Here is a 23,715-nt window from a genome sequence, read left to right as displayed (position 1 = left end):
ATATTAACACAATCAGTCACAACCTAGCTCCCATTAGCCAACAGTTTTTCAGGTAGCCACGCTTACTTTTTCATTAAAAATCAAACTCCTACACAAGACCCTGAACAGTCATATTGATCACAGACTTCTGAAAATATGCTGTTTAAGTCAATTTTATTTATTTTTTTCTTGAGCATTCAGACAATCTTAAAACTTTCTGGGGGCTGCGTTTACAAATGTGAACATTGAGTCACCATGCTGCTGTAACCGCTGAACATTCTACCATAGAGATACACATAGAACGCCACAGATTGACGTCTTTGCAAAGTCTCAAATCCTTTCTCCACACTTAACCTAAAAAATCAGACTCTTTTTTTAAAAACCCAGTATTACTTCAACAACAAGAATCCTAACACGTCTGAAAACACTTTTAAATACTCGACACCTCATCCCTTCATTCACCGCCCCGACGTCCCACCCCCCGTCCTCCCAACCCCCGGGAGACCGCAGCCACGGGAGCAGAGCGTCGAGGCGAAACATGCCCCGCCTCACATCTCTTCATTTACCCCCCTCCCTGTGGGACGACCGGGGCTCCTCTCCGGCTCCCTAATGAAGCCCTCTCGCACAGGTTGCCGCGCACACGGACACTGGACAGGTAATTGCCTCGGCGGTATCGATCCGGACGACCCCTGGCGCCCCCTGTCTCTGAGATGTCTCGCGCGAGGCCTGTAATCCCCAAACGCTCCTGTCCATGGCGCTGTTGATGTGATTAGCGCGATCGATGAGGGCGTTTGAGCGTGGCTTTGGGGAGGAGGGAGGGTGAAGAAGAGGGGATATAGGAAATGTAATGATGGAGAGAGAGAGGAGTGGTTGGTGGTTCTGTGGTGAAAAGTCTTGACATAAATGGGTGACGTGGTATTAGAAAGGCTGTTGGTGCGTAAAGTCAACCAGGGGGGCCTGTATTTTCTGCTGGAAACATAGTTAAGTTATAGAAATGTTCTCAACCTGTGGACAGACAGCGCAACAAGACTATTACCGTATTTTTTAAACTATAAGGCGCACTTTAAATCCTTTTAATTTTCTCAAAATCCAACAGTGCTCCTTATGTATTAATTCTGGTTGTGCTAACTCACCTCGAACCGATTTTATGTGGTACATGACGCGCAAAAATCTGTCAAAATGTTTTAGTACGACTTAGGTAAGCTACAAAGCCGCACCGCTTGATGGATTATCGGAGCATTACGCCTACTGTAGTCAGGAGCCTCGCGGAGTAAAGCCCAATGTACGGTCCTTAGTCCGACAGAAGCTGACTGCATCAGTGCACAAGGAGCAGAGGCGGGGACTTGCAAGTCGTGACTTGGGCTCGAGTCAGATTTGAGTCACTATTTTTAGAACTTGAGACTTCACTTGATAAAAATGGACTTGGGACTCGACTTGGACTTGAGGCCTGTGACTTGGGAAGACTTGAGAAGCACTTTTAAATCTGAATTCTTTCTATTCTGACCATAATGATTCACTCTAAGATCTTGTCAAGACATTTAAAAATTTACTAAATTAATTTCTACAACTCTTACATACTCTATAAATACTTACATATAAATACACTATGATTTTTTAAAAGTACAATTTATCTTAAAAGTCATATAAATTACAAAAAATCTAAGCTCTATTTGGTACTTTGGTTTAAAGACTTGAAATGACTTGAAGCTCAAAGCAGACGACTTGGACTTGACTTGGACTTATGGGCCAGTGACTCGAGACTCGACTTAGATTTGCCTGTATTTGACTTGGGACTTGACTCGGACTTGAGGTCAAAGACTTGAGACTTGCAAAACAAAGACTTGGTCCAACCTCTGACAAGGAGCGAGCTGTTTTTTTTTTTTTTTTTTTTCAGCGCTTCTAGTTTATGCAAATGAGACATGTGGTTTTAAGTTTTGTTTCTGTAAAATGTAAACAAATGTGCACAAAGCTGAATTAAACACATTATAATTTCAAATGTGCCGATGTGGCGCTATAGTGGTTGTGGTTTACATGTTGTAAAGTTGAGTTTATTTATGCAGAAGATTTTAATTAATAATCTGATTCAGTTTATATCTTGATGAGTTGATAACTTGTGTGGCCATAGTCAGATTGTCAAAACCTGATCCAGTCAGATCTCAGAAGCTCATCAGGCCTGGTTAGAACTTGGATGGGAGACGACTGGGAAAATCAGGAGCCACAGGGGGGCACCAGTCGTAAAAAAAAAAAAAAAATGTAGTTGTGTCCTTAGGCAAGACACTTCACCCACATTGCCTAGAATGAAAGTGGTGTTTGTGTGAGTGATGGTGATGCTCAGAGAGGCTGATGGCGCAGATTGGCAGCCGCACTTCTGTCAGTCTGTCCCAGGGCAGCTGTGGGTACAATAGTATTTTACTACCAGTGGGTGTGGAGTGAATGAATAATGCTCTGTAAAGTGTCTTTGAGAGTCCAAAAAAGCGCTGCATAAAACTGATGCATTATTATTATTAAATGAATATTTAGGAATTTGGATTTGTGCACCAGAACCTACAAACTCCGCCAAGCTATTATTTTATTGGCTGTGTGTGACCGCATAAAATAAATAACCGATCAGAGCAAAGATGTCGGACAGTGAGTGCGTATACATGCACATCAATAACCCGGTTATTAGCCATATCCCGATTATGTCAGTATTCAGGTTACTGCGTTTACATGCGCACTGAGAAACCAGGATACTCATATTCGCGTATACATGATCAAATGGAGTATCCCGGTTTCTTGACATAATCTTACAAATGCGCAGGCGCAAAAATTAACTTAAATCAATTTCATAAACCAGGAAAAATACAAACCGTGAGCTCCTTTAGCATAAGAAGCTAAAGAGCTACGAGATCTCCCACAATCCACTGTGCAGATTCTTCATTAAAATCTTCTGCTTAAATAAACTCAACTTTACAACATATAAACCATAAACACTATAGACACATCAGCCCGTTTGATCATATAATTCAGCTCTGATCACATTTGTTTACGTTTTACAGAAACGAAACTTAAGACCGTAGGCTAATTAGCATAAACTGTTAGCGGTGATAAGAACAACTCGCTCCTTGCGCCGCTGATGCGATCAGTTTCTTTTGGACTAAATGACACGACTGTGGATTATGTGTGTTATTTCTGTGACAGAAGAGACGCTAATGATGGTAAGTGTGTTCCGTGCGTATAGAGTATAGGAGATAGTTCATGTTTTAGCTTTTCAGCGTCACACGAGTGCAGATTGTACGTGTGCAGGTTTAACGCAGCTCTTTATTTTACAGTCATTTCACTCGTTTGGTCATTTTATTTATGTTGGTCAATTTATTTATGTGACTACTGTTGTGGTAAAAGGCTGGAAAGTGTCTTTTGGACGCATGCGCACTCAACTTTATGTTGCAGTAACCGGGGTACTGCGTCTACATGTCACAAGTATCCCGGTTACTATCGGAATAACCCAGCTACAGTAACCCGGTTTCTAATAACTGGGATACTGCCATAACCGGGATACTGAAACCGGGTTACTGCGTATACATGCACCATCAAGAAACCGGGATACTCAAAAAACCCGATCATAACCGGGTTACTGATGTGCATGTATACGCACTCAATGATGCCGAACTGAAGAATAAAGTTGTGCTCAGTTGAGGCGTCGAGAACAAGCTGCAAGAACTGCCGAAAAGGAGCTGGACAAGTTCTTATGCTCTTATGAAGTATGAATAGGCCTTTACTCTCGCACAACATCAAAACTGGAATTAAACTGGGACTCAATCTGAAACTAAACCTGGACTAAATCAGGATAGAAACACTGTGTTTTCTTCTATTAAGACAAACTATAAAAAGTGAAATATTAAAAAACTATTCAATAAAAGTCATGTCAAAAGTTTGCATAGGCCTCTGATATTGATTCAACAGTTTGCGATGCCAAAAGAGTCTTGTCACTTAAAACTTTTAACTGTATGTTTTAACTAAACTCTTACCGCTACAAGACATAAAAATCCCAAAATGTTAACCAAGCGCAAGTCTTCTGAAAACTCTTAAACCTCACCTCCATCACTAACTCTACCAGCAGTACCCTTCAGGACACACAGTCCCGCTCCCCCCTCCGCCCCGGGCCCCTCCACACTTCAAACTCCACTCGTCTCTCGTCTCTTTCTGTTCGTGTGGAGTTAGATAAGCCTGCCTGAGCCCGGGGTACAGTAGCTAACTCCAGATGAGTGCTCCGCTGCCTCCTCCGCTCTGCTCTAATTGTTCAACACTTATCAGCGAAGTCCAGGGCCGCTCCAATCGATCACGAGATAGGGGCCAGATCAAATCCAGTCACTTTCGGGAGGCTCGCTTCGCCGTTTCTGTCCAAAAAACGTGATCTGAAGCAATATTAATGACATGGAAATAGAGCCTGGTTGTTGTTTGCCAGAGGCGGATGGATACGTGGAGAGGGTAGAGGTGTGACAGTAAGAGGCAGTGGGAGGAAGTTTATCAAACAGCGCCTGGAGACTGGAGTAAGACTGGTTTACAACGAGAGATTACACTGTTTGCTTTGGTGAGTTGGGTTACAAGGTTCTGGGCTGGTGCAAGTTTCCAGTTTGCATTTTTTAAAGTCTGTCTGTATAATATTCCACTTTTTAAATACTTATTGTCTCTGCGATTTAGTCAGAATATTTTTTGTTGTTGTAATTTTCTTTTTGATTGTCTTTTAAAGTGTGTGTGTGTGTACGAAGTGTGTACAGAATCACAATTATACTTAAAAGGTGCATTATGTTGGATGTTTTTCTCCATGGAGATGTTATTGTTTTGTCTGGAATGGCATTAAACCTTTCTATCTTCATGGAGACCAAACCAGACCAAGTTACAGGTCAGATCTGTGGAGAGGCGACCCCGCTCACAGTCAGAATGTTTGTTTTTCTAGGTATTTTTAAACTATAAAACCACCTGTAATTGAATAAATGTAAGTTAGGGCTGTTTAATGTCACACAAAGTAATGAAAAAAGGAGAAAAGCATTTGATGGACCTTCCACCAGAAAAGTTACACAATGCCCCTTTAAGTATGGGGACTGTACATGTTTTCATAGTTCTACTTCACATCATTTTTCTCAGAATTTTTATTTTACCTGTTGTTTCCTGGGCCTCTTTCTGTTCTTTTACCATACTTTTCAGACTATAATTCAATTTACAATTATTATGTTTTAAGTTGGTAAAACCCCTCACCACACACTTTATACACTTTTCTCAGACAGGACAGACACAACCCTTTTTGCATCCTTCTTAAAACTTATTGCTGCTGTCGTCCTTATGTTATTTTCCTCCTTCTTTATTCAGCATTTCTCTCTGTTTCTCTGTTATTAATTATTTACGCAAAATGTTCAAATTTATGATAAATATAGGCTACAAATATGTAACTTAGAGCAGTTTTGCGATGTATAAAACATAAAATGAACTCTGAACATGAAATAAGGCATATAAAAACATAAATGTATCCAAAATAAACTACCGTATTTTTGGACTATAAGTCGCACTTTTTTTCATGGTTTGGGTGTTTCCTGCAACTTATACTCCGGTGCAACTTATATATTAACATTTTCACACTGACAGTCACGAGAGGCTCTAGTCTTGTGTGTCAGTATCTGCTGCTCCTACTTCTCCTGTACGACTGTCTCTTGGCTCTACTGCGCATGTCTCCTGCAGAAAGAGCCTCTGTCCTGTCTGTATCATGTCAGTCCATCGCAACATTACTTCTGTACCACTGAAAATTGAAAATTTAAACAAACTTATAAAGAGAACCGAAACCATCCTGTTGGGATTCAGAAAGTTCGGAATAATTTTAACTAATGCTGAGTCTGATAACAGCTACACAGAAGAGGAAGCGGCGCTCTGTTTACCTCCAGAGGTCGTGGAGTTGCTCAGAAGTGACACCGAGGATGAAGAATTCAGTGGATTTAGTGATTTGAAGTGAGATGGAGAGTTTGGTAAACTTGTTCTGTTCTGTTGTTTATAGAACTGTTCATATGTGACGTTAACAGTCTGTTCTCTTTTCTATTATTATTACTAGAACTTGACTTTCAAAATGATTTTCTTCTTCATTACGCATTTTTTGGCTGGTGCGACTTAATCTCCAGAGCGATTTATAGTCCAAAAAATACGATATATAACAAACCGAAGCACACGGGTCACTTCTTTAAAGGTCCACTGTGTAACTTTTTGTCTGGGAGTCTTTCACCTGCTTGTTTCTATGGATATGTCATTGCTCTGCCTGCAATGTTCCACAGTGTGACATTAAACAGCTCCACCTTACATTTATTAAGTTACAGTTGGTTTTACAGCTCAATAATACCTACAAAAACTGGTGCGACTTGCACTCCAGAGCGACTTATAGTCCACAAAATACGGTAATCATGAATCATTCTTATGTCTTTCCATATTCATTTATCAAATTTTATATTACTGATTTAATTCTCATTATTTAAAATTACTTCATATTCTTTGTCTTTGTCATGTTCATTTAGCAATTTTATATTATTAATTTGAATTTCATTATTTAGAATTATTTTATATACAGTTATAATCTATGACACTTGTGGATCATTCTACAACATTATAATTTGCACATTTTAAATCAGAATGTTCCACAGTATGACTTTAAACAGCTCTACCTTAAATTTATTAAAATACAGGTGATTTTATAGCTCAAAAATACATATTAAAACAGACATTCTGACTGTGAGCGGGGTCGCCTCTCCACAGATCTGACCTGTAACTTGATCTGGTTTGGTCTCATTGAAGATAGAAAGGTTTAAAGCCACACTGTGAAACATTCCAGCCAAAGCAATAACATCTCCATGAAGAAAAGCGTTTGACAGACCCTCCGCGAGAAAAACTAGGACCACGGAAATTAATTAAGTCAAGAAAAAATATACTGTAACACTTTTCCAATTGGATTTTAAGCTAATTTTGTAATATAAAAAGATGAATAATTGCCCTTTAGTTACTCCGTCATTCTTATAAATTGCGTTTCCGGCAATGCCTTCCAAAAAAACGTACACAATCAACCAACTCCCAATTAATTTTTCCACGATTCCACACCGTAATGTAAAACCAGCCCACTTACCAAAGATCCTGTGTTCACAACAGCTACAAGCTTTCACCCACTTCCAAAAAGCACTTGTGCCGTTTATTTACATCAAAAATATGTAAATTCCTCCTCTGCCTTCTGAATATTTATTTAGGCCTCCAGCTCAGACTAAACAAAGTGTCTGCTCCTCTACGACTGCTGCTTCTTTTCAAAATGCAAATAACTTCTCCAAGGGAAAAAAAAAAAAAAAAAAAAAAACGTAACTGTGGATTCTTGGATCTTGACTTGGTTCTTACCTTTTTCTTGTTGGTGGGGCAGATGTAGAAGCTGGTCACCACGATGGTTGTCCCGGGCATCAGGTTGAGTTTGCTGTAGGTCGTTCCGTAGTCCGTTGATCTGTAAGAGAATATGTACAGTTTAGAGAAGTCGTAGTGTAAATAACATACAGAAGTTGAGATGTTTAGTTGCTTTACATTGCGTTTTTAAAGGATCCGTATTTTCTAATCTTTGTTATAATGTTGTTTCCTCGTCACAAACAGACCTGGAGTTGTGTTTTGTTTCAGTCACACTTGTTTAACACACAAACTCTGACTATTTAGGCTGAGTTCTTCTCACATACTGAAACTGTTCCACCTTGTAATTACTATCCCTTTACTAGAGTACTTTAATTTTACAAAAGTGAAAAGTTAATTTGTGTTCTTGACTTCAACTTCAGATACATTTGTGGGCCTAGCTATGGATTTGAAAAGATAAATATCACAGGGTTTTCCGTTAATACAGGTCACTATGGTGGCCTGGTCCGAGGCCATGGTTCTCGACTGGAAAAAGGTGGCTTGCCCTCTCCGGGAGGGTGGGGAGTCCCTGTCTCAAGTGTTCAGGTTTAAGTTCAAGTATCTCGGGGTCTTGTTCACGAGTGAGGGGAGGATGGAGCGTGAAATTGACAGGTGGATCGGTGCAGCGTCGGCAGTGATGCGGTCGCTGTATCGGGCCGTTGTGGTGAAGAGGAGCTGAGTCGAAAGGCGAAGCTCTCGATTTACCGTCAATCTACGTTCCTCCCCTCACCTATGGTCATGAGCTCTGGGTAATGACCGATGATTTTTCCTCCGTAGGGTGGCTGGGAGCTCCCTTAGTGATAGGGTGAGGAGCTCAGTCACACAGGAGGAGCTTGGAGTAGAGCCGCTGCTCCTCCACATCGAGAGGAACTGAGGTGGCCCGGGCATCTGTTCCGGCATTTCCCACAGGAAGGACACGCTGGAGAGGTTATGGCTGCGTTCAGACTGCAGCCTGAAGTGACACAAATCCGATTTTTTAGCCTCTATGTGACCTGTATCCGATCTTTTAATGACAGTCTGAACGACACAGATCCGATTTTTTCAAATGCGACCAAGGCCACTTGGATATGTGGTTCTGAAACCGATACATATCTGATCTTTTGACATGCAACTTCAGTCTGAACGGCCAAAACGCATTCATCCGACCTACACGTTATCAACAAGCCACAAACGTCACTATTCTGCGCTGAAGTAGGTGAAAATTGTTAATGAACTCCATGTCACTGAAGTGAAGCACATCACCACTCACTTCTCTTGGCTACGACTCCACATCCACACGTTCCTTTCAACGGACGTCGCCACAAAACGCCACGGCCAAAAACCTCGTCCTTCTCCTTCTCAATCTCCTCCTTAAAACAAGTAAGTTGTTCATGTTCTGGCTCCGGTACGAGAGGAACTTTAAAATCTGCAGGTGCTCAATGCTCGCGTCCATGTTTGGACAACTTCCGTAAACACAGAGCACGCTCGCTGCGGTTGACGTCGTCGTGTCTCCAGTGCGCATGCGGGACACTTTCGGGCCGTTTGATGTTCACACTGTAGTTCACATACAAGTCGCATTTAATTGGAAATGTGAACGACCTCGGATTTCACAAAAAAATCGGAATTGAGCGTTAAGTCCTGCAGTCTGAACGTAGCCCATATCTTTCGGTTGGCCTGGGAATGTCTTGGGATAAGCGGAAGAAAATGGATAGATGGAATATCGTGGCCCCATATTCTTCCTCAGAGTCTAAAAACATCCTGGACTATGTCTATATTGGCATTCACAATTTGTTACTCATTATCATAAACTTATAAGAGACAACACTGGTCCAAAAGGGGCTGGTAAAAGATGAAAAACCTAATCTTAACCAAGAAAACACTGTCATGGCATCTGCAAAAATCAATTATTATCAGCCACAGTAAAGTAGAAAATATCAAATATCAGCTCAAACATCCATATCTATTATCGATTCCCTCAGGACACACTTCTAGTCATAGCTGCCTTGGGACTTAGTGCAAGAAACACGCCTGTCAAACTGCGGCAACGGCTTCTTCGATAGCTACAATTCCTCCCACACCGCATTGGTACTTGGGCGACGTGGGAGAAATGTTTTGCCCGCTGGAACAACAACACGAGTTTAAGCTGAAATCGAATCTCCAAACTTCCATTTACAAGACAAACGTTTCGCCGTTTTCCTCATCGCGCGTCGTTTTCTATTCAAACCACCATAAACAACTATAACAAGAGAAAGAATTGCCAACTTTCTTTGTCAAAGGGGCCCGGAAGTGCAGTTTGCGAGCGATAAAACATATTGAGATTTGCAGAGGGGATAGTGTTCTGCTCTACCTGTCACACACACCATGCAAAAACAGCCCGGGGCCAGTCGTGAAGACAAGCACTATCTCCAAATCTGACACTTTAAGAACTACTCGGGAGTTTGGGACTTCAGTGTGTGTGTGTTTGGAATGAAGACTGCAGAGTTGAGATTAGAAGTACGACATTCTAATGCTATAATACGAACAGTGTTGGGAAGGTGACTTTTAAAATGTAATCCCCTACAGATTACAGATTACACACACCAAAATGTAGTTTGTAACATAATCCATTAAATTATTTAAGTGAGTAACGTAATCTGAATACTTTGGATTACTTGATTTGACTTGTAGAGTAGCAAAGACTAGGATGGTTTAGTCCTGGTTTAGACCTGTTTTAGATCTGGTTTAGACCTGGTTTAGATCTAGTTTAGAACTTGTTTAGACCTGTTTTTTGTCCTGGTTTTAATCCTGGTTTAGACCTGGTTTAGATTTAGTTTAGACCTGGTTTTAGTCCTGGTTTAGACCTGGTTTAGATCTAGTTTAGACCTGGTTTTAGTCCTGGTTTAGTCCTGGTTTAGACCTGGTTTTAGACCTGTTTTAGACCTGGTTTAGATCTAGTTTAGAACTTGTTTAGACCTGGTTTTAATCCTGGTTTAGACCTGGTTTAGATCTAGTTTAGACCTGGTTTTAGTCCTGGTTTAGACCTGGTTTTAGTCCTGGTTTAGACCTGGTTTAGATCTAGTTTAGACCTGGTTTTAGTCCTGGTTTAGACCTGGTTTAGGTCTAGTTTAGACCTGGTTTTAGTCCTGGTTTAGACCTGGTTTAGATCTAGTTTAGAACTTGTTTAGACCTGTTTTTTGTCCTGGTTTTAGTCCTGGCTTAGACCTGGTTTAGATCTAGTTTAGACCTGGTTTTAGTCCTGGTTTAGACCTGGTTTAGGTCTAGTTTAGACCTGGTTTTAGTCCTGGTTTAGACCTGGTTTAGATCTAGTTTAGACCTGGTTTTAGTCCTGGTTTAGTCCTGGTTTAGACCTGGTTTTAGACCTGTTTTAGACCTGGTTTAGATCTAGTTTAGAACTTGTTTAGACCTGGTTTTAATCCTGGTTTAGACCTGGTTTAGGTCTAGTTTAGACCTGGTTTTAGTCCTGGTTTAGACCTGGTTAAGATCTAGTTTAGACCTGGTTTTAGTCCTGGTTTAGACCTGGTTTAGAACTAGTTTAGACCTGGTTTTAGTCCTGGTTTAGACCTGGTTTAGATCTAGTTTAGAACTTGTTTAGACCTGTTTTTTGTCCTGGATTTAATCCTGGTTTAGACCTGGTTTAGATCTAGTTTAGACCTGGTTTTAGTCCTGGTTTAGACCGGGTTATAGCCCAAAATGTCAAAACAGGAAAACAGGAAAATACCTCTGTGTAATCCCTTTATTTCAACAAAGTAACTGTAATCCAATTACCACTCATGGAAACAGTAACTGTAACCGAATACAGTTACTCATAATTTTTACTCTGATTACATAGCATGCAATCTGTTACTCCCCAACACTGAATACGAAACAGAAAACGTCTGAGATTTAAGACCATCGCCAAGGCATCGCTAAAGAAGAAGCAATAAAAGCTGGAAGACGCTAAAGGGAAAGGGGTAAATCTTCTGTTGCAAATTTATAACACATTGTATTTCTTAAAAAAAAAAAAAAAACCTATTGTTCTTGAGCTGTAAACTTTGAATCCGTGGGTCGTTATGTTATAATTTGCACATTTAAATCACACTGGAGAGCAGCAGATTTTTTTTTTTTCATTTGTATTAAAATGGTGTTGTTGAATCGTACGTGTCTCACTGATGAAGAAAATAAAATTGGAGCGAGAAGTAAGTCCAGAGCAGTGGGCGTGTACCTGTGGCGGTGAAAATGGTGTTGTGAAAATAAGCTATTAAAACAGGGGTCATCAAATTAAGGCCCGTGGACCAACTCCGGCCCTCCACGTCGCTTTGATTGGCCCCCCAGCCCCTCTGCCCCCACCACTTGAACTGGCCCTATGAGGCATTTACTTTTTTGGTAAATAATAACACGTCTGCATCTTGTATTTTGGTGATTTTTCATTTGTATAAAAAAAAAATGTTTATATGAGGTATTTATATTTATATTTAGATAATTATATGATGTATTTATATTTGCCGCCGAATTTGCCAGCGAGGCAGGAAGCCAGAAACACCAGGACAAGAAAATCTATGCCATGTGATTATAAATATATACACGCTGCAACCGCTGAGACGATCACCAGGACTACACCAGGACTACACCAGGACTACATCTGAACTGGACCAGGACTGAACCAGGACTGAACCAGGACTGAACCAGGACTGGACCAGGACTGGACCAGGAGTGGACCAGGACTGGACCAGGACTGGACCAGGTCTACATCTGAACTGGACCAGGACTGAACCAGGACTGAACCAGGACTGAACCAGGACTGGACCAGGACTGGACCAGGAGTGAACCAGGACTGAACCAGGACTGGACCAGGAGTGAACCAGGACTGGACCAGGAGTGAACCAGGACTGGACCAGGACTGGACCAGGACTGGACCAGGACTGGACCAGGTCTAAACCAAGACTACACCAGGACTGGACCAGGTCTAAACCAGGACTGGACCAGGACTGAACCAGGACTACACCAGGACTGAACCAGGACTGGACCAGGACTGGACCAGGTCTAAACCAAGACTACACCAGGACTGGACCAGGACTGAACCAGGACTGGACCAGGACTAATCCAGGACTGGACCAGGACTACACCAGGACTGGACCAGGACTGGACCAGGACTGAACCAGGACTGGACCAGGACTGGACCAGGACTGAACCAGGACTACACCAGGACTGAACCAGGACTGAACCAGGACTGACCAGGACTGGACCAGGACTGGACCAGGACTGAACCAGGACTGAACCAGGACTGAACCAGGACTGAACCAGGACTGGACCAGGAGTGAACCAGGAGTGAACCAGGACTGGACCAGGACTGAACCAGGACTGGACCAGGACTGGACCAGGACTGGACCAGGAGTGAACCAGGACTGAACCAGGACTGAACCAGGACTGAACCAGGACTGGACCAGGACCAGGACTGAACCAGGACTGAACCAGGACTGAACCAGGACTGAACCAGGACTGGACCAGGACTGGACCAGGAGTGAACCAGGACTGAACCAGGACTGGACCAGGACTGAACCAGGACTGGAACAGGACTGAACCAGGACTACACCAGGACTGAACCAGGACTGGACCAGGACTGAACCAGGACTGGACCAGGACTGGACCAGGACTGGACCAGGTCTAAACCAAGACTACACCAGGACTGGACCAGGTCTAAACCAGGACTGGAACAGGACTGAACCAGGACTACACCAGGACTGAACCAGGACTGAACCAGGACTGGACCAGGACTGAACCAGGACTGGACCAGGACTGAACCAGGACTACACCAGGACTGAACCAGGACTGAACCAGGACTGGACCAGGACTGGACCAGGTCTAAACCAAGACTACACCAGGACTGGACCAGGTCTAAACCAGGACTGGACCAGGACTGAACCAGGACTACACCAGGACTGAACCAGGACTGGACCAGGACTGGACCAGGTCTAAACCAGGACTAAACCGGACTGAACCAGGACCAAACAAGGACTATACCTATGCCGTGTCATTAGCAGATTATAAATACACACACAATACAACCGCCGAACCGATTGCCAGGACTACACCAAGTTTATACCAGGACTGGACCAGGACTAAACCAGGACTAAACCAGGACTAAACCAGGACGGCATCTCTCCAAAAGCGACTTACATGCAACTCATACACTTATATATGATTACTCAGGTGCCTTGCTCAAGGACACAACCTTGAACTCATGGGTACTGCAAAGACTACTGCATCTACTACTACTGCCACAAAAAAAACGCCAATACTTTTGCTATTGCTTCATTACGTTATTGCATTTTAACAACAAATGTATCTCTCCAACTAATGCACTTACATATGATTACGGTAAATAAAGATAAATGAAGTATCTGACTGAAAGGCGCAACAAGATGCCAGCACAGAGTGACCAGACCCGGGACAGATTCACCCAAAACCAGTGATTTTTGAAGAAATGTCTCTATTTTTGACAAATTTTATCTCTGAAAACAGTAAAAAGAGGCATAAACTGTCATTTGTTTCGGTAAAATATAGAAAAGCTGCTTAAAAATGACCAAAACACGAATAAATGCGACTACACTGACTCACGCGTTCGTCATAAATGGTCTCCGCATAAAAATTTACCTTAATTACGCACTCGTTTCACTATTTTATCATGACCAACCACCAAAAAAAAAAAAAAAAATCGGGGATGTCGGAGTTTTTTATTTTGAAAATCTGGTCACCCTCTGCCAGTAGCAAGGACCTTGAATTCACAAATGACCCTTCCTTTTGTCCACTGCTTCAAAAACGTGTCCCTGAAGAGCCGCCGTAGTTACTCTCAGAAACACAATCCATAATTCAGCACCGTCCTGGGTCCTCGGACGGCCCCCTTTACCTCAGCTCTGCCGTCTCAGTTCAAAACCGGCTGCAAACTCCGCTGTATTTAGCCGTATCTTGTGCACCCACACGAGGGAGTCCAGAAACCAGCGCCGCAGATGAAACAAAATGATGAGCTCGCACGTCGAGGCGCCTAACAACACCGCTGATGTACTTAGCTCGGCGCGGCGGGGGCATCGGGCGCTGTCACGTAGACCCGCGCGTACACGAGACGGAGCTGGAGTGGTTACCCAGAGTGCACTTGGGCATTTGGAGGAGAGAGGAGAGGGCTGACGGGAGAAGAGGGCCGGGAAGAGGGAGAGATTTCATTTTGTGCTTCGCGGAGACACGGCGTTTAACCTGACGAGACTCGGAGGAGCTGACGGCGTTGTTAGCGGCGTTGGGAGAAGGTGCGGAGTTATTAAAACGGTTTTGTATGTTGTATTAAAGGGCCTATATTACGCAAATTTCTGATGTTATAATGTTGTCTGCTCATCAAAAACGGACCTGGAGAATCCGTGTATCATTCGTTCATTCGTTTTTCAAAATAAAAACGATAATAAGAAAACGAAAAAACTGTTTTCTTCATTATTTGTCTCCAAAACTAAAATTAAAAAACGGATAACGATTTCTTTTTTTTTTCAGTTTTCTCTTTTGTGTTTAAATGAATAATGGAAAAAACAGATAACAGCCTTTTACGTGACTTAAAGGTTGTATGGAGGATTTTTGTTTTTGTTTTTTTTGTTTCAAGTTGTCAATGATAGCATTATAGAGATGCAGTAGCCTTGTAATTATGATGACCAAAAAAAAGAGAATAAAAATTCATCAACTCTGGACGTGGTGGGGCTAAACATTTGCCAATAGATAACGACACTGCCTCGTTATCTGTGAGCTGACAGGCTGTCAATCAATCTCCCTACGTTTCTAGCGTAACTGACTTGCCTGCGCCGCCGGTACGTGGTTTACGTACGCCTGTCACGCAGTCCACAGACGCAAGACGCACAGACGCTGTTTACTCCACCAACGCAACAGTTCTTAGCGGCTTTTTTTGACCTATATCTTCCTCGCAGTTCGCACAAAGTTTGTTGCAATGGCGACAAGAATCCAGGAGCAGTTAGGCGCAAAAGAAAGTCCGTTTTTGAGGTCGCTGAAAGAAGAAGACAAGGGGAAAAGCAGCGAAGCCAAACTAAGGTGATTCTTGAAGATTCATTCCAGCGATGGCGCGACTGAAGCAGACGAAGGGTCTAAAGACTGACGCACTGGTCCACAAATTACTCCTGGACAGGAAACTTCTGCTTATTATGAAAACGTACTTTATTTCCAAGAGCGAGACAAACGTTTTTCAGGACACGAAAGCGATATCCTATGTCTGAAAACGTAATTTTCAAGGCAAAGAAAGAGTCCGCTTGCTGCTGCGTGTTGTAGCTAGTTCATTCGCACTGTTCCGCTGCCCTCCGCTCTTCCCCCTGCTCCTCACTTCTCCGGGCACGAAATCTCCGCGCACCGCTCCCCTCTCCTCCCTCCTCTCCCTCTCCCTGCTCCGCTCTTCTCCCTGCTCCTCACTTCTCTCGTCCGCGAACGAAATGTCCGCACACCCGCTCCACCCGCTCCTCACTTCTCCGTCTTGTCTAACCAACACTGTAGTTAGTTGTTTACAAGTCATGTGCAGCTCACCGGCTGTAAACAAACCTGTTTCTGGCGTAAGGAGGAGGCGGGAGGAGGCGTTTCTACGTAGGAGCTGTAGGGGAGGGGGGGTGGTTTCACGCATGCGCAACATTTGAAAAAGGACAAACAGTCGCTGGATTTCTCGTTCCTTGGAAAATCCTCTATACAACCTTTAAACTGCAATTACCGGACTTTTGCTCCACATACGAACTAAACCAGGACTAAAACAGGATAAAACAAGACTGAACCAGGTCTAAACCAGGTCTAAACCAGGACTAAACCAGTCTCAGTCCTGGTGTGGTCCCAGTGTGGTCCCGTTCTCAGTCCCGGTCTGGTCCTAGTCCTGATCACCTGACAGTCTACGTGGGCGCACCTTCCGTGGTTCAGTCCTGGTTTAGTCCTGCTTCAGTCTGGTATTGTAGTTTAAGTCAAGGAAATTGGAAACGTTTTTTCATTTATTCATTTAAACACAAAATAACAACACACGTGTAGCTGTGGCTTATGTATTACATCGTTTTCTCAGTGCTCCATTGTTGTGTGGACGTGAATATTTATTGATTCGCTACGTGTGTGGACACATATTTTTTTCAACCCGCAGAAAAAAAACAATCCAGAAGCGTTGTTGTGTGAACGTAGCCTAAAAGTCTTTGTTTAACCACTTCTTGTGCAAAGCTAATTCGAAACACAAACATTTTAATCATCAAAACAATGAAAATGTCAAATGAGTTTCCTTCCTCTGAACAAGCAACAAAACTGTAGCACTGTAACAAAATTATTAAATAAAATGCAGCAAAAAAGCAGCCCATGATATCGATACTGTACCATCACATTAAATTATATATTGATATAACAACACACTCCTACTGATGTCACAAGGTGGAACAGAGCATTTTGAGCTTTGGAGATGTAAACGGACTAATAATAAAGGGTTCAAACTCAAACATATGTGAATGAAACAAAACAAATCCAGGTACATTTTAATGGCAAGCTCCCAAGAGTCAATATTGCGTAATACAGGATCTTTAGGATGACAAGTTAACACAATTTATGACTTTAAACAATTGTGAATTTTTTGTTTAGACGTGTATTTTTAAATAGCTGAAAGTGCACAGCGTAATGTCTAAGGTGGACGGTCCGCTACGGCGTTTCACAGCTCAAAAATACCTTAAAAATATGAATTCTTGACACGTACAGGCTTGCTCCTCCATAGATCTGACCATTAAGTTACACAGTGCACCTTTAAACGCTCACAAACCTCAAACGTTACTTCTTTAGACTTAGGATCAGAAAAGTATCCAACTCCAACAGCACAAAGTTTGCACCAATACCAAAATAAAAACGGCTACAGCATCATTTCCGCTGCCCAAAGTGAAAGTGACAGGGACGTGGCTCGGATAATTACAGACATAACACCACTAATAAGGTTAATTCGGGGTTTGCTGGTGGAAAGTCTCCGCCCCGCCGCTCTCCTTATATGGTGTGAATTATGATGCTGAGATAATAGCGGGCCTCATTTTGTACAGTGTGCCCTTTCGATTAGCAGAGAGAGCCAGAGCTTTCGGAGATTAACCAGGAGTAATGACTTTGAAACACAGAGGAGCAGACGAGCAGTGGAACAAAAGGCTCAGAGTGGCAAAGCTAATGCACTCGACTCGGCCAGTGAGTGTCCGACGCCGATTCTTCATTTCGTAATAAACACGGATCTACTGTACAAAGGGTTTCATCGGGTTTTCATAATTCGCAGATTTCAGAATTTGGAGGTTAAGTTGTTTGTGTGAAGCTAAAACGACGATATCTTGCTGAAAGTTGTACGGCAAAAGAAAATTTCTGGTATTATTTAGGTACATTGCGAAAAAGCTTGGCCAAAATTTAAGATATAAACACTAAAATCTATCAGAAAATGTGTTAAAATTTGCGAAATTATCTGTCCATGCAGCAAGATCATTTTACTCGACAAGTTATCTCAAAATAAACGACCTCTAGACTAAAATTAAGCAGTTTCAGAACTAGTAATTAGGTAATAAATCTGAAAACAAGATGAATAACCTGATATAAGTTTTAAAATCTTGGCCAGATCAGAGAAATTTGCAGTGTTTAGTATTATTTGTACAGAGCCAGATGTGAGAATTTCTAGAGAGTTTTATTCTAATTATTCAAAAAGTCACGATTTCCTGAATTACCAGACTAAAAGCCAGAGTATTACTTTTTAAAAATATGCTTTCAATTTAATTCTAGGGCTAGTATCAACTATTTTGATACCACCATTTAGAAGTATATACATTTTTCTTGTTGGTATAATAGTTTTAGATCACCGAGTGCGTATACATGCACATCAATAACCCGGTTATGATCGGGTTTTTTGAGTATCCCGGTTTCTTCATGGTGCATGTATACGCAGTAACCCGGTTATGGCAGTATCCCGGTTATTAGAAACCGGGTTACTGTAGCTGGTTTATTCCGATAATAACCGGGTTACTTGTGGCATGTAAACGCAGTACCCCGGTTACTGCAACATAAAGTTGAGTGCGCATGCGTCCAAAAGACACTTTCCAGTCTTTCACCACAACAGTAGTCACATAAATAAATTGACCAACATAAATAAAGTGACCAAACGAGTGAAATGACTGTAAAATAAAGAGCTGCGCTAAACCTGCACATGTACAATCTGCACTCGTGAAGCTGAAAAGCTAAAACATGAACTATCTCCTATACTCTATACGCACGGAACACACTTACCATCATTAGCGCCTCTTCTGTCACAGAAATAACACACATAATCCACAGAGTCGTGTCATTTAGTCCAAAAGAAACTGATCGCATCAGCGGCGCAAGGAGCGAGTTGTTTTTATCGCCGCTAACAGTTTATGCTAATTAGCCTACGGTCTTAAGTTTCGTTTCTGTAAAACATAAACAAATGTGATCACAGCTGAATTATCTGATCAAACGGGCTGATGTGTCTATAGTGTTTATGGTTTATATGTTGTAAAGTTGAGTTTATTTATGCAGAAGATTTTAATGAAGAATCTGCACAGTGGATTGTGGGAGATCTCGTAGCTCCTTAGCTTCTTATGCTAAAGGAGCTCACGGTTTGTATTTTACCTGGTTTATTAAATCGATTTAAGTCAATTTTTGCGCCTGCGCATTTGTAAGATTATGTCAAGAAACCGGGATACTCCATTTGATCATGTATACGCGGATATGAGTATCTCGGTTTCTCAGTGCGCATGTAAACGCAGTAACCCGAATACTGACATAACCGGGATATGGCTAATAACCGGGTTATTGATGTGCATGTATACGCACTCACTCCTGTTCCTAAATCCCTGCATTGGCTCTCTGTACATTTTAGAATCCATTTTAAAACCGTAATGATTGTTTTTAAGAATTTGTTTTTTAATGGCATGGTACCGTCCTATTTATTTGAACTCCTTCAGCCCCATGTCCCATCCAGAGGTCTGCGCTCTGAAGATCAGCACCTCCTGGTCATCCCCAGGACCAGACTGAGGACCAGAGGAGATGGAGCGATAGGCCCTTCCCTGTGGTCAGGTCCATGACTCTGGACACTTTGCCTTTGCACATCAGAACTGCACAATCACTGCAGTACTTTAAATCCTTGCTCAAAATGCACCTTTTCTCCTTGGCATTTGCCCAGAGTTGGGAAGACACCCTAGCACCTTATTATTATCACAATTTTTATTATTATTATTCTGCTTGATTTTTATTGTTTGTTTTATTTCACTGTAAATGTTGTTCAGCAAAGCATTTGATATGTTGTGATAAATTATAAATACACTACGATAGTATCAGTGTAGTATCAGTAGTGTCTAGAATCTAGTCTCTCGTTGTTCTCTGTCTTGGTTTAATCTTTAGACATAAAATTATTTCCTGCATAGTGTTAAAATCTCACACTTATATCGTAGTCGACGTATTCAACACACTTGATATATATTATGTAACCTTGAAGTCAAGTTGTTCATTTAAAGAGCCTGAAAAATATTTTTACTTAAAACTTAAAAAGGAGAACGCAGAAGTTGTTCATTTTTATGTTTATTTCATGTTTGTGGGCCAAATAAATTCCTCACTTTCATAATACACTCTCCTCAATCTTAATTATTCACCGCAATGAGTTTCTAAACACTTTTCACGACTTGAACAAAATCGAAAAATAATGTCAACAAACTTTAGCATTCCAACAGCGCTCGCACCAGTTCTCAGACGATAAAAACACTTTATAATTAGATGCAGACACCACACAGGGTAGTGTTGTAGTACTTGAGACCGGTCTTGGTCTCAACACCAGCCTCGAGACTGTTTCTTAACGGTCTTGGTCTCGACTGAGACTCGGCCTTGTCTCAGTCTTGTCTCGGTCTTGAAGGTGCTTGGTCTCGATCTCGTCTCAGTCTTGAAGGTGCTTGGTCTCGGTCTTGTCTCAGTCTTGTCTCGGTCTTGTCTTGGTCTTGTCTCGGTCTTGAAAGAGCTTGGTCCCGGTCTTGTTTCAGTCTTGTCTCAGTCTTGAAGATGCTTGGTCTCAGTCTTGTCTCGGTCTTGAAGGTGCTTGGTCTCGATCTTGTCTCAGTCTTGAAGGAGCTTGGTCTCGATCTTGTCTCAGTCTTGTCTCGGTCTTGTCTCGGTCTTGTCTCGGTCTTGTCTCGGTCTCTGTCTCGTCTTGAAGGAGCTTGGTCTTGGTCTTGTCACAGTCTTGTCTCAGTCTTGAAAGAGCTTGGTCTCGGTCTTGTCTCGGTCTTGAAGGTGCTTGGTCTTGGTCTTGTCTCAGTCTTGAAGGTGCTTGGTCTTGGTCTTGTCTCAGTCTTGAAGGTGCTTGGTCTCGGTCTTGTCTCAGTCTTGAAGGTGCTTGGTCTCGGTCTTGTCTCGGTCTTGTCTCGGTCTTGTCTCAGTCTTGTCTCGGTCTTGTCTCGGTCTTGTCTCGGTCTTGTCTCAGTCTTGAAAGAGCTTGGTCTCGGTCTTGTCTCGGTCTTGAAGGAGCTTGGTCTCGGTCTTGTCTCAGTCTTGAAGGAGCTTGGTCTCGGTCTTGTCTCAGTCTTGAAGGTGCTTGGTCTCGGTCTTGTCTCAGTCTTGAAGGTGCTTGGTCTCAGTCTTGTCTCAGTCTTGAAGGTGCTTGGTCTCGGTCTTGTCTCGGCCTTGTCACAGTCTTGAAGGTGCGTGGTCTGTCTTGTCTCAGTCTTGAATGTGCTTGGTCTCGGTCTTGTCTCGTACTCGAGTTCTGATCCTCAACGAGTGCGATCATATTTCATTCTGGCCGGTAAATGTGCAGAGGCAAATATCACCACAAAACCAGTATGAAAATGTAACTGTAAATGTTACAAACTTGAAAAACCTACTTGATTGACTTTGAAGTGGGATTAAAGAAGGGATTCTGAACTGGGTGTGGGTCCAAAAAAGGGGCACAGTGTAGGCCAGGCATGTCCAAACTATGGCCTGGGGGCCAAATGCGGCCCTCAGACAAATTTTTCTTGGCCCTCAAGCTTCCAGGTGAATTGGCCCAAATTACCTTGCATCATTTAAAAAATATTTTTTACTGCAAGTTTTTTTTTGAAAATCAACCTTGATAAAGCTCATATTTAATATTTATTTTGTGGTTTTAAGGATCTTAACGTGAATAAAGACTGATGGCTCATTCAAATGTGTTAAACATGCAATATTTCAATTATTTCCCTGTACTGAGCATCAGTCTACGGCCCTCGATCGGCCCTCTGCTTCATCTGTGTTTAGATATGTGGCCCTTGATGAAAAAAGTTTGGACACCCCTGGTGTAGGCAGAGTGTTTACGTGCAGCACAGTTTACTTGGCCTATTTTAAGCCTAGATAGATTTATAAAAATACTGATATAAATGTGACAAAATTACTAAAAAGGTAAAAATTTCACTGTAAATAAATGTAGAAAATTACAAAGATGGTCCTGATTTGGTCTTGATGTGCCGTGGTCTCGGTCTTGTCTCGGTCTTGATCTTTAAAAATCTTGGTTTTGTCTCAGTCTCGACTCTCACGGGTCTCGGTCTTGTCTCGGTCACGACCTTTAAAAATCTTGGTCTTGTCTCGGTCTCGACTCTCAGAGGTCTCGGTCTTGTCTCGGTCTCTCTTGGTCTTGTCGGTCTCGACTCTCAGAGGTCTCTCGGTCTTGTCTCGGTCTCGACCTTTAAAAATCTTGGTCTTGTCTCGGTCTCGACTCTCAGAGGTCTCGGTCTTGTCTCGGTTTCGATCTTTAAAAATCTTGGTCTTGTCTCGGTCTCGACTCTCAGAGGTCTTGGTCTTGTCTCGGTCTCGACTCTCAGAGGTCTCGGTCTTGTCTCGGTCTCGATCTTTAAAAATCTTGGTCTTGTCTCGGTCTCGACTCTCAGAGGTCTCGGTCTTGTCTCGGTCTCGATCTTTAAAAATCTTGGTCTTGTCTCGGTCTCGACTCTCAGAGGTCTCGGTCTCGATCTTTAAAAATCTTGGTCTTGTCTCGGTCTCGACTCTCAGAGGTCTCAGTCTTGTCTCGGTCTCGACCTTTAAAAATCTCGGTCTTGTCTCATGTCTCGACTCTCAGAGGTCTCGGTCTTGTCTCGGTCTCGATCTTTAAAAATCTTGGTCTTTTCTCAGTCTCGATCTTTAAAAATCTTGGTCTTGTCTCGGTCTTGACCTTTAAAAATCTTGGTCTTGTCTCGGTTTTGTCCTGGTCTCGGGACCTCGTGGTCTCGGACTGGTCTTGGTCTTGACTGCAACACTAACACAGGGGTCTCAGTTTGACTCCAGAAGTCGCTTTTACAATATATCAAAACTAAATTTACTCAACAACATAGAAAAATTGGGTACAGCCACTTAAATAAAACCTTTGAATGTCTTATCTAGAACCAACCAAAACACATCACCAATGCAAACTGGATCGTTTTATCATTCCTTGTTTACAAAATTATGAAAAATCCAACAATGCAAGTCAAACCTTCCACTTACAGGTTGAACTTCATCACTGGACTTTTCAGGATAACACCAAGAAGAGAAAGAAGTGAAAGATCTGAAGCGCGGGGTTAACCTGAGCGAAAACCTGTGCAGAGGATGTGACAGAGACCGAAGAGAGGAATTGTATTTTCAGAGACACGCTCCACAAACCAGACAAGTGCTGGAGCGTCTGAGCGGGGAGACAGCGACTGATTCAAGTTTAATGTCCTCGTATGTCAAACCCGCGGCCTGCATCTTACGCCTGGCAGGACACGCACAAAACACGGAGGGCCGGGAGGAACAAGAGGTAACCAAGCAACAAATGGACATCTACATGCAGGTTAAATGGGATGGTCAACGGGAAATGCATACAGCCAAACGGCGGGCTACGTGGATTGTCAAAATAGAGATCACGCTTTCTCGTTTTGTGCATTATTCATTCACTCCATACGCTGTGACGGCAAGGAACCCATGTGTCCTCAACCGCTCTGACCGACGGAAGTGTGGCTCCCGCTAACACAGCACACGCAAGGTCGGTGAAGTGTTTTGCCCAAAGACAGAATCCACAAGTAGGAGCAAAACTATGATATCTTGGTTAGTGGGAGCGAATACTCAAGCCACTAACACCAGACTACCGTATTTTTCAGACTATAAGGCGCACTACAAATCCTTTAATTTTCTCAAAAATCAGCGCCTTATGTACTGACCTTGAACCGATTTTATGTGGTACACGGAGCTCAAAAATCTGTCAAATTTGTTTACCAAAGTACGACTTTGGTAAACACGAAGCTGCACCGCTTAATGGATTGTCGGAGCATTACAGCTACCGTAGTCACGAGCTTGACGGAGTATAATCTCTGAAAAGTT

The 23,715-nt window shown here is 42.5% G+C and overlaps 1 protein-coding gene across 1 annotated transcript in view; it reads right to left on the bottom strand.

Annotated features, from left to right (window-relative positions):
* sorcs2 (sortilin-related VPS10 domain containing receptor 2) overlaps positions 1 to 23,715 on the bottom strand; it is a 332,144-nt gene that overhangs the window by 299,815 nt on the left and 8,614 nt on the right. The window contains exon 2 of the mRNA XM_055156812.1: positions 7,372 to 7,471. Within this exon, the coding sequence (XP_055012787.1) occupies positions 7,372 to 7,471 (100 nt within the window). The remainder of the gene's footprint in view (positions 1 to 7,371; positions 7,472 to 23,715) is intronic.

This window comes from Boleophthalmus pectinirostris, unplaced genomic scaffold (genome assembly GCF_026225935.1).
Source record: "Boleophthalmus pectinirostris isolate CB_2022bp ecotype Guang Dong unplaced genomic scaffold, ASM2622593v1 HiC_scaffold_20, whole genome shotgun sequence".
NCBI classification, from domain to species: Eukaryota; Metazoa; Chordata; class Actinopteri; order Gobiiformes; family Gobiidae; genus Boleophthalmus; species Boleophthalmus pectinirostris.
The sequence above is the reverse complement of the archived record's forward strand: the minus strand, read 5'-3'. Positions and strand labels throughout refer to the sequence as shown.